Source organism: Sarcophilus harrisii, chromosome 3, assembly GCF_902635505.1.
Source record: "Sarcophilus harrisii chromosome 3, mSarHar1.11, whole genome shotgun sequence".
NCBI lineage: Eukaryota > Metazoa > Chordata > Mammalia > Dasyuromorphia > Dasyuridae > Sarcophilus > Sarcophilus harrisii.
The window spans coordinates 549,427,964-549,439,991 of NC_045428.1; the positions used below are offsets into that span (position 1 = coordinate 549,427,964).

Consider the following 12,028-nt stretch of genomic DNA (forward strand, 5'->3'; position numbering starts at 1 on the left):
TGGTTTAGCACGCAGATTCCCGACTACTTCAGACTCAGAGGGGTCTTTTCTTGCACGGACACTGGCCACATTCACGCCTCTCTTCCCCTCCTACCCGGTCCCCGCCTTTGCTCCGCAGCCCACCTCGGGTCCTAAAGGTCCTGCAGCCCCGTAGGCTCTGGGTCCTAGAGTCCAGGATCTAGATCCGCAATGACCCGAAGGAGCCGATTGCAGAGGCGCTGTCTCAGCGTCCGAGGTCATGGTCACTGTCACCACCCCCGCCAACCTGCGGCACTGCGCTTAACTGTTTCCCCTCCCCCTCCCGCACTCCCTCATTCAGCCTTCTTTTACTCCCCTTTCCCTTCCTCCCGCTTCCAGTCTGATTCCCTCTCTCCTCTAGCCCCCTTCCCACGCCCTCTCCGTGTCCTCCTCCCCCTCTCTCCTTCTCCCCTCACTTTCTAACTCCTTCTCTCCTCCCTCTCCTCCTCCTTTCCCGAGGGACCCGGAGGCCCTGCCCGCGGCCGGCAGGCAGTGCGGGCGGGGAGGTGAGGCTCCGGCACCCACTCTCGCTTCGGGCGGGGCCACGTGCCGGCCCAGGCGGGAGGGATGCCGGAGCTGCCCCCGCGCCGCGGCCCCGGCCCCGCCCCCAGCCGCCGCATCCTGAAAGCGCGGACCCGCGTCCGGCCCCCACCCGCAAACCGGCCTGACCCACTGCCTGCCCCGCGGGCTGGCTGGCAGGCGTCGGCCCGGCGCTGGGCGCGGCTCCGGGTGGGCCGACACTGCAGTTGGGCCCAGGCGCCGTCCCGCGTCCAGCTCGCGCGGGCGGTGATTGGCTGAACGGCTTTGGGGCCGGACGGTGGCGGCGGCGCTGATTGGCTGCTGCGCAGACTCGCTGGGTCAGGGCTGCAGAGGCGGCGGCGGCGGCGGCGGTGGCGGCGGCTGGGTTAGGGGATGCTCGGCTCGCGGCTGTAGGCAGACCCCGAGCTCCGAATCCACAGCCCCGGGTCTGAGCCGGAGCCGCCGCCGCCTCCGCCGCCGCCCAGTCCGCGATGTCCGCGGCCTGAGCCCCCGAGCGCAGAAAGGGGGAGAGCGGCTGCCGCGGTCCAGCCTCGTCCTGCCCTGCCCTGCCCTGCCCTGCCCTGCGCGCTCTGCCAGTGCTCCTGGCCCCGGCCGCCATGTGCTCCAGTCTCTGGTTCCTGACGGACCGGAGGATCCGCGAGGACTACCCGCAGGTGCAGATCCTGCGCGCCCTCCGGCAGCGCTGCTCCGAGCAGGACGTGCGCTTCAGGGCCGTGCTCATGGACCAGATCGCCGTCACCGTCGTCGGCGGCCACCTCGGTGAGCTCGGGCTGCGGGCGGGGGGCGCGCCCTCAGCACTACCTGCGCCCGGGGCTCCAACCCCAGGGAGGAGGGGCCACCCTTCCCTGCCCCGCGCGCGGGGCTTGCGCCGGCCGGTGCGCGGACTGGGTGGGGGCTCGCCACTCATTCTGCCCGACCCCCCTTTAACACCTAGCCCCCAACTGTGCGAGTGTTGGAGCCACCTCTGGGGCGCCCCGCCGATGCTCCCTCATGTCTTTGGCACCAAAGCCCCCCTGAACAAGCCAATTTGTAAAGCTTGAAATCTGTTAAAGATTACCTACGTGATTGTGAAATCCACCTTCAGAATGGCTGAACTTGAATTTCTTGTCGAACTTGGGCTGGTTTTGTTGTTTTGTTTTGCATAGTGCATGAATTGTTCTAAGTACTCTGTACCGTCAGTGAAAAATCAAGCTTCTTTCCAAACATTTTCACTGTTTGGATGTCTCTTCCACGAAGACTTGGAGACCTTGGAGACGCTGATGACAAAATTCACAGTATTTTTGGCATAGTTTAAAAAGAAAAAGTTCTGTGGAAAGGTGCATTAGGAATCAAATGACACACTTAAAAGGATATAAGAATCAACCCAAGTTGCCCATAGGGTATAGAAGGCAAGAGTCATGGAATCTTATCATAAAGTTTGAGTTGAGCTGTCGTGTTAAGGAATAAAGTAAATCCCTGGTCTAAAGTCAGGTCCTTGACCGTTGTTTTGCTTGGATTTATTCAGGTTGTGTATGGTTGCTTCCCTGGAGCTGGTATGTTTGCAGGGGTCACACATAGAGAACCTTAAATCCTTCTGTGAATTGGTGATTAAAGAAACAGAAAGAATGCCACTTTGCCTCATTCTGGTGATCCACCCAACCCCAGATTTTACTTCTCATAGGGATACCAAGAGCTCTTTTATAGAAACTGGTGTGTTAACCTATATAATGCTCACTCCATAAAGTTAGGAATAACTAAACGTCTTTAATTTCCCATTAATACAAGTGTTCTCAAATGGGGAAATACTTAACTTAGAAATGACTTACCTTCACAATAAGCCATCCCTATTTCCTATTAATTTGTGAAGCCCCAACCTGATATATCATTAGGTTTGCCACACCAAACCATCCCTCTGTTTCCTTATTTTTAACTAGTTTTCCTTACCACTTCCTTCTCCAAAGGGAACAGGTTGAGTCAGGCTCAGTTTCAGATACCTTAGGCCTCAAGACTCAGGTCGTCGAAGGGCTTCTCCTGTTACTCCATCACCGCCTTGGTTTAGAACTTCAAGGAACTGTGGTTCTGTTGTTATGCACCTCCAGTGGTGCAGGTGATATTAGTAATTTTGAGTTGATGTGGCTGACAAAATTCATTCCCTGGTGGCCATCTTTCTAATAAACCACTCCATATTTAAGCTGGTATTTGTATAACAGATGAAGTTGGTGGCCAGGCCTGGACTCAGAGCCTTTTCAACCTAGTAGACATATCCAGAGATTATGCTTCCTCTTGTGTACATCTCTTTTGAAAGCCCAGGTTCACTTGTATGTTAAGATGAGCTTTATAGCAGAATGGTTCACATGAGCCTGTTGTTGTTTAGTTATGTCCAACTCTTTGTGACCCCATGTGGGGTTTTCTTGGCAAGGATACTGTTGTGGTTTGCCATTTTCTTTTCCATCTCATTTGACAGTAAGGAAACTGAGGCAAACAGGGTCACACAGTTGGTAAATGTCTGAGACTAGATTTGAATCCCAGACAATCCAGGCAAGTCACTTTATTCACTGCATCACCTGGCTGCTCCTATATATTATTCATTTATAACACTGCTTCTGTTGTAGAAATATATTCTAAATGTCAGATGATAAACTTAAAGAAAATTTTGGAAAACAGATTATTTGTAAATTGGGGACTGCCCATAATCTGCTTTGAGGCAATCATCCATAAATTGATCTGCGCAATTGTCAGATAAGTTGCCAGCTTGTACCAGCTGATGGGTACATATATAAAGTCTTGCCAAAGCATGATAGACGGAATCCTTGCTTTGTAGTTAGGACAATTTGGGTTTGAATTCTTCCTCTCATACATACTAGCTTGGGACCATGGACAAATCATGTGATTTCTTTAAGCCTCAGTTGCCTCATGTGAAGTGGAAATGATAATGCCTGTACTATATACCTCACAAGAGTGTTGTGAGATTCAAATGAGAATATGTAACTGCAGTGCTTTGAAAACTTTAAAGTACTACACAATTGTGAATTATTAGTGGTGTTATTTAACCAGTGTCTCATAGGATTCAGACTCTCACTGATAGCATTTCTAGAGTTGGTTGCCTTCTTTTCTGTTAAGGATTAAAAAAAACAAAAAACTGTTTTGGCTGTCTTATGTTTTTCTATTCTGGAATCCACATTCCATTGGACATCCAGATTTGATGTTTCCCTTCTATTCTAACTGGAATTCTAAATATTCTGTGTTTAGACTTCTTTCCAAACTGTAATCTTAGAAAATATTTTTTAGTCTCTCTGAATGTGAAAGGAAGTCCTTCCCTTCTATCTGAGCATTTGATTTTCTGTTGTTTCATTAACTCTGGTCTACTTTAGGGTACTATATTCCACCCCAGTATTTACAATCAATAAACATTTGTTAAGCTCTGATTATGTGGCAGGCACTAGAGAGAAGATGATCCCTGCTCTCAAGGATCTCAGTCTAAAGAGGAAACAACATTGGAACAACTATATACAAACAAGCTACATGCAGGACAAATTGGAAATAATCAAGAAGGGATTGGAATTAAGAGGGATTGAGAAAGGCTTTCTGAAAAAGGTGGGTTTTTAACTGAGACTTGAAGGAATGAGGAGGTGGAGTAGGGAGAGGGAGCATTTCAGACATGGTAGACAGCCAGTAAAAATGCCTGGAATAAAATGATGGAGGGTCTTGTTCAAGGATCGGCCAGGAAGCTAATGTTGCTGGATAGCAGAGTGCATAGTGGAGCTATCAAGTATAAGAAGATTGGAGAGTTTTTTTTTTTTTTTTTTTTTTTGGGGGGGGCAGGTTATGAATTTAAGGGTATGTTTTTCCTACACTAGAGAATTAAATCTAGAAAATGATACACAGAAATGACAAGAACAATATTTTGAAAACCCTCCCTCTTCCTATTTGGAAAAGCAAAGGTTACAACTTTTTGAATAGAAGAAAATTTCATCATTTGTATTGTTTATACTGGATAAACAGACCATTGCATCAATATTCAGAGATTTTTTTTCAAGAGGGCTGATTCTGGTAGATTAGACTCCAACTCTGGAAAGTGGATAGACTCTCTACTCTGGTGGATAGACTCCCAAACACAATTTATAGAACAGACATTTTCTCACCACCCATGGGAGGATGGGAGTTTATAGTTAAAGGCTGATTGATTAAAGCAAGATATGAATCTTTGTTTGCAGTTTGTTCCAAAGCTAAGTCAAACCATCCAGCCAAAGTGCTCTTCTGAAAAGATTCCAAACTCTTATTGTTGTTTTTCAGTCACGTCCGACTCTTTGTGACACACTTTGGGGTTTTCTTGACAAAGATACTGGAATGGTTTTCCATTTCCTTCTCTAGCTCATTTTAGGGATAAGGAAATTGAGGCAGACAGGATTAAGACAAGTGTCCAGGATAACAGAGTAAGTAAGTATCTGAGGCCAAATCTGAACTCAGTAAGATGAGTGTACTTGATTCCAAGTCCCACACTCTATCCCCTGGACCTCCCAGCTACTCTATTCTAAACTTTATTGGCTCTAAATTTGGATAAACATGTCTCTCTGGGTCTCAGTACCATCATCTATAAAATGAAAGGATTGGATTTGTCCACCTTCAAAGTTCTAGTTCTAGCAGTATTCCATTCTTCTATTACTCTAAATTTCAATATTATAATGATATCCAAGAGTATGATATAATGGATAGAGAGCTGATCTTGAAGTTAGAAGGCTCTGGGTTCCATTCCCATCTGTGACCCTGGGTAATCCCTTTTCGGGGCCCTAAGTAATTATTTAATACTTTAAGATGGGAGTGCATTGGCAACAGGAAATTCTTTCCTGGGAATTCTCTGGGCTAGCAAAATCACAGATCAGGACTGTTCCCCTTTTTCTACCTGTTTTAGAGAGGGGGGAGGGAGGGAAGGAGAGAGAGAAGGAGGGAGGGAGGGAGGGAGGGAGGAAGAGAGAAAGCCACAGAGAGAGGGGGGAGGGAGGGAGGAAGAGAGAAGGAGGGAGGGAAGGAGGGAGGAAGAGAGAAAGACACAGAGAGAGGGGGGAGGGAGGGAGGAAGAGAGAAGGAGAGAAGAAGGGACGGAGAGACAGAAAGGGAGAAGGGAGGAAGGGGAGGGAGGGAGAGAGAGGGGGAGGGAGAGAAAGGGAAGGAGAGAAGGGGAGAGGGAGGAGAAGGAAAGGGAGAGGAAGAGAAGTGGGGAGATAAAGAGACAGAGACAGAGATGGAGAGATGTGAATGTCCTAGCATCAGAAGATCCAGGTTTGTTGGGTCTAATCATCATATACTAAATTTGTCAACTAAAGCATGTCACATCAACCACTTGGAGCTTCATCAGTAAAATGAGAATAATAATATCTGTATTTCCTTCCTCACAGTGTTGTTGGATAGAAAGAGATTTATAAGTCAAAAAAAAAAATTTATCACTATGATCTCTCAGTATTTATGCTGCTCAACATTTACTATCTGTGTGTTTGATATAACATATGCAGCCTCAGTTAAGTCTTGCCTCATTGAGGGGTAGGAGGGGAGATTAGTGTGAAACTAAGACCAGTGAGTACAAGTCACAAGGTGGAAGATTTTATTGAAGCATCAGGAGGAACTTCCTAATAATTAGGGCTGTTGAATGTAAAATGAGCAGAATTGTAAGGCAGTTAATTCTGCACCCTAGGAGCTGGGAGGATGAAATAAGTACAGTGTAGGGAAAGAGCAGATATGAATATTGGTCTTTATCTTTGGAGATCTTTTGTATCTGTCCCCCATCTGGTATTATAGTAGCCTCCTAATGGATTGTTCCACTAAAACTCTTTTTTGGTTTGCTTTTCAATCCATCCCCCATAAACTGCCAAAGGAATACTCCTAAAGTCTACAAATAGTCACTGGCTCCCTGTTGCCTCCAGGTGAAGTATAAATAGCAAGACATTTAAAGCCTTCTGCAATCTGACTCAAACCTACCTTGTTTATTTTAATTAATTTTTGTTTTATTTTCAAGCAAAGATCAACCTTCTCTCCCTCCCTCTTCTTCCCTCTGTCCCATTGAGAAATGTTACAAGCCTGTTACAAGCACATATAGTTAAGCAAAACAAAAACAAAATGTCTCATTGGAGATGTAAAAAACATGTTTCTCTCTCTCTCTCTCTTTCTCTCTCTCTCTCTGTCAGACTTACACACACACAGTACACACACACACACACACACACACACACTTTTGTTTATTTGTTTTAATCAGCCAAGGTCTACTTTCTCACCCACATTCTACCTCCTCATCCACCTATCTTCCCAAACCCATCTATCTTCATTGAGAACATGAGAAAAATTAAACTCATTTCCATGTATAGTCAATCAAAACAAATCCTCATAATGGCCATGTCCTAAAAAACATTTGTCTCATTCTGCATTGAGTCCTTCACCCCTCTTTCAATAGATGGATAGCACGTTTCCTCATTAGTCCTCTGGAATCCTAGTTGGCCATTATTCTGATAAAAGTTGATCAATAATATTTCATCATATTTATGTATTATAACTTGTTCATCTGTTCTGCAGCCTATTGACACTTCTTAGATTTCTATTCTCTGCTATCTCAAAAGAGCTATAAATATGTTTATACAACCTTACAGTTTGTTTTGCTTAAGACTATTTTCTCTCTTAGTCTACCCTCCCACTAATTCCCTATTCCTCTTTTTCTCTTTCCCTAGTGTTTCACTGCTGAATATAGTGATAGTTAAATACTATACTTAAAGATACTTAGATACTCGGCTACCTTAAAGATAGCTATTATATGCTCCCAGGTCCTTCAGTTGATCCTTATATAGCATAGGCTTAAGGTCCTTCATTTCACCATTCTGTTCTCTTTTAAACCTTGCTTGATTCACAGAATTGAATAGAATTTTCCAGAAGAGTGAACTGAATATATTGGAATATAGAACAACTATCACTTTTGTGTTTCAGAAAAGTATATCTGTTGTAATGCAACTGAGAATTGCATTCATCCTTTTGGCCTCTATTTGACATTGTTGACTCATATTGTTTTTATACTTCTTTTTAAGACAAATTGCTTTTTAATGATGAGTCTCCTCACTCCCATTGACAAAGCCAACGCCCACCCCACCATTCCATCTTGTATTTGTGAAGCAGAATTCATGAACCCAAGTGTTAGACTGTACATTTATTCTTATTAAATTTTATCTTATTCAGTTTTGCGCAGTGTTCTGGATTGTCAAGATCTTTTGAGATCCTTCTGTCATCCAGTGTGTTAGCCATCTCTCCTAGCTTTGTGCCATCCACAGATTTTATATCTGTGCTTTTATCCAAGCCATTAATGAAAATCTCAAACAGCTTACAGCAAAGCACAGATCTCTGAGATATCAAACTGGAGACTTCTTTTCAGGTTGAGACTGAATCTTGCCTACCATATCTCTCCAGATACACCTTCTCAGATTTTGTTTGAGTGATTACATTTAATGTGAGGAGTGTGCTATATAAAGTTCAAAATTAGCTAAGACCAGCGTTAAAAGTCTACAAAAAAGTTTTATTTTTTTAAAATATATTGAAGATCCTCAGTTGATAGATGTTCAAAGGATACAGATAATGAAGAAATTAAAATCATTTCTAATCATATGAAAAAATGCTCCAAATCACTATTGATTAGAGAAATTAAGACAATGCTGAGGTACCACCTCATACCTCCGATTGACTAAGAGGTCAGGAAAAGATAATGATGAATGTTAGAGGGGATGGGGGAAAACACTAATACAATATTGGTGGAGTTGTGAAATGATCCAACCATTATGGAGAACAATTTGGAACTATGTTTAAAGGACTATAAAACTGTGCATTTCCTTTGATCTAGTGATCTCACTACTGGGTCTGTAAAGAGATAATAAAAAATGGAAAAGGATCCATATATGCAAAAATGCTTCTGGCAGCCCTTTTTGTAGTGGCAAGGAATTGGAAATTGAGTGGATGCCCATCATGATATATGAAGGTACTGGAATATTGTTGTTTATTATTGCTCTTTAAGAAATGATGAGCAGGTTGCTTTCAGAAAACCCTGGAATGACTTACATAAACTGATGCTAAATGAAGTGAGCAAAATCAGGAGAACATTGTATATAGTAATAGCAATATTATGTGATGATTAACTCTGATGGACTTGGCTCCTCTCAACAATGTAGCGATTCAAGGCAATTCCAGTAGACTTGGGATAGAAAATGCCAATGGCATCCAGAGAGAGAGAACTGTGGAGACTACATATGGATCCAAGCATAGGAGCTTCACCTTTTTGTTTGCTTGGTTTTTTTTCTTCTTCTTGGTTTTTTCCCCTTTTTGGGGTGATTTTTCTTGCACAACATGACAAATATGGAAATATGTTTAAAAGGATTGTACATATTTAATCTATATCAGATTACTTCCTGACTTGGGGGAGGAAGGAGGTAAGAAAGGGAGAGAGAAAAATTTAGAACACAGAGTCATACAAAAATGAATGTTGAAAACTATCTTTACATGTCTTTGAAAAAATAAAACAATATTAAAAACACCAGGAGGGAAGAATATGCAGACGTTTGACAAATCAAACGTAGGGTTAAAGAGCAAAGAGAATTTGAAGATGTCAACAAGATTTTGAGTTTGATGACTGGGAAAGCATGCCAATATTGACAGAATTATATAAATAAAAGAAATATAATTTTAAAAATATAATGGATAAAAGAAGAGTAACACATTAAGAAAAACTTTGAAAGATTTATATGAACTGATACAAAGTGAAGTGAGCAGGAGCAGATACTGTGTGTGGGTACATAGTAACAGCAATACTATTGTATTGTGAATGATTTATGTATCCTCAGCAATAAAAAGACCCAAGACATTCTGAAGGATTTAGATAAAAAATGCTATCCATTTCCAGACAAAGAACTGATGAGTCTGAATGCAGATCAAAGCAATTTTTTTTTTACTTTGTTATTTTGGGGGCATTTCTTTTAGTCTCCATTTTTTTTTTTTTTTTTGCAACATAACTAATATGGAAATGTTTTGTATGACTGAACATGTATTAACCTATATCAGATTGCTTGCCTTTTCAAGGAGGGGATGGAGGGAAAGAATATGGAACTCATTTTCTTAAAATGCACATTAAAAAAAGTTTTTTACATGCAATTGAGAAAAATAAAATAAAAATTAAATGTTTTTTGTTTTTTTTTTTTTAAAAAGAATAGACTATATAGAACCATTGTTCTGGGTAGATAAGCCAAAGGAGAGGTGTTGCAACCACCCAGTTTATATTTTGCCTCTCATTTTTCTGCCAAGGAGAAAGTGACCACATTAATGGGCTAATGATGACTTTTGTTGATGTCTGTGGCAGGGAACAAAGGATTTGTATGATGGACCTGAATTGCTTTTGTCTTTCTCTGTCAAGGAAAATAATCTTTAGACTAGAAAGAACTGAACAAGAATTCATAGTAGGGAGTTAATTTCCAAGATAAATAAAGGGGCAGAGCTCCTAGTTACTCTTGGTGAGTCAAACTTGAATGGACTGCTTCCTAGAGTACTGAAGCAATTGGCAAATTTGTTTGCTGAACCACTCTCTGTGATCTTTGAAAAGGTTACAGGGCATGACCATGGTGCCACAGACAAAGAAGGACAAATGTCTCTATTGAGAAGGAAGAAAGAAAGAAGTCTCTTAATTTCAGGGATAGTTTGATTGTACTATTGATATTTTGAAGTTTATTAAAATGTATTATCACTGTGATTTATGAACATCTAGAAATGGAGACAATGATTCTTAAGACCCCCATATGCTTTCATCAGAGACAGGTCATGCCAGATTTACTCTGATTTTAGCAAAGCATTTGACATAACCTCTTATGCTTCAAGAACAGTTTGATAGATATGGGCTAGAAGATGGTATGTTTAAGTGGATTCAGAACTGATTGAATGATCAGACCCAAAGAAGACTCACTAACTAATCATTATAGTGTCCTCAGGTTGAGGGTTTAGTGGAGTGCTCCTGAGATCTGGGATATTGAACGATTTTTTATTATTGACTTTGAAAAAGACTGATGATACGTTTATTAAATTTGCCCATAGCACAGAGCTGGGATTAATAGCTAATGCTGTGGATAACAAAGTCAGAATGCAAAAAAGGCTTTGATAGATTAGAATAGTAAGCCAAATCTGAGATTAAATTTAATTGGGATAATTTGATGAATTCTTACAGTTGGTTTAAAAAATGAACGGTGTAACTATAGAACAGAGAAAGTGTCCAGTTTTCTATACCAAAGTTTAGGAAATCTGTGGAAAACTGGGGAACTGCTGATTTTATTGAAGGCAGATTGTTGTGGGCCTCCTTTTTCTGCCACAAAGAATATTTAAGAAGGACATGATTGATGTATTGTATGATGTGATTATTCTATTGGAAGAACTTTGGCGTAAAGTAAAGCTTAGATTTGATTTGCTTGGTCCCAGACAACAGAACTAGGAGCAATGAGTAGATTAAGAATTATATAATTTTAGTTACAATGTAAATGTTTAGGGGTTAATATACACAGAAAAACTTTGTACAAGAGCAACAGCATTATTCAGGGGAAAGACTGCTGAATTTTGAGGTGGGATATGGTTCTAATTCTTCCTTGGCCATTTATTTGCTTATGGGGCTTTGAGAAAGCCCATTCAGTTTTCTTATCTGTAAAAGTGAAAGGACTAGACCAATTACTCCTGAAGTCCCTTCTAAATTGAAATTTATGATCTTGGGATTCCAAACATGCTATCCAAATTTAGAGCTACCTGACCTAAAAAGCATTGGGTTTCTGTTCACTGGACACTCTTGAGCAAAAGCTGGATGGCCATTTGTGTGCCGTGTTGTAGAGAAAATTCCTGTGAAGGTACAGGTTGGAGTATATGCTCCTTGATGTCTTATCTAGTTCTGAAATTCTGTGAAGTGTTACAAGAAGTGAGCCATTTTCTTCCCTATTAGAAATGTTTTTTTAATTGCTTCAACATAATTTAATTCTTGTTACTCTCCCATGTCCCTTTAGCTTTTCCTTTTGGAAGGAGCAATTTTAATAAAGGGGTTCAGAAGGAATTCAATTGTAAGGTATTAGTGCTTGAGTAAATGATGGGAAATTGGAGATAAGGACTTTATTTTCTAAGGACTCTTTCTAAAACAGGAATTCTTAACTTTTTGGGACTATTTTGGTCATCTGGTGAAGCATTCTAGAACAATGTTTTTTTAAAGGAAGGAAATACTAAATTTCAGTAAGAGCCCAGGAGAGAAAATATGTGTGCGTGTTTTCCCCTTCTAAATTCACAGACCCTTTAAAACCTATTCATGCCAGGTTAAGAATCTCTATTCTGGAGGTTCTCTCCTAGAGCAAACAGGAAAGAAATTACATTGTTAATATGTGGAATAGAGAGATAAGGTGAAGAACTTATAGAAATGTATGAATTCTTTTTTTCTGTATTTTATTTTCATTATTTCTGTGTT

General features: G+C 41.4%; 1 protein-coding gene across 1 annotated transcript in view; it reads left to right on the forward strand.

Moving 5' to 3' along the window:
- The first annotated feature begins 466 nt into the window (after positions 1 to 466).
- The window catches only part of RIMKLA (ribosomal modification protein rimK like family member A), a 66,903-nt gene continuing 55,341 nt past the window's right edge, over positions 467 to 12,028 (forward strand). Inside the window, exon 1 of the mRNA XM_012545991.3 lies at positions 467 to 1,317. Coding sequence (XP_012401445.3) covers positions 1,155 to 1,317 — 163 coding nt within the window. The 5' untranslated portion in view covers positions 467 to 1,154. The remainder of the gene's footprint in view (positions 1,318 to 12,028) is intronic.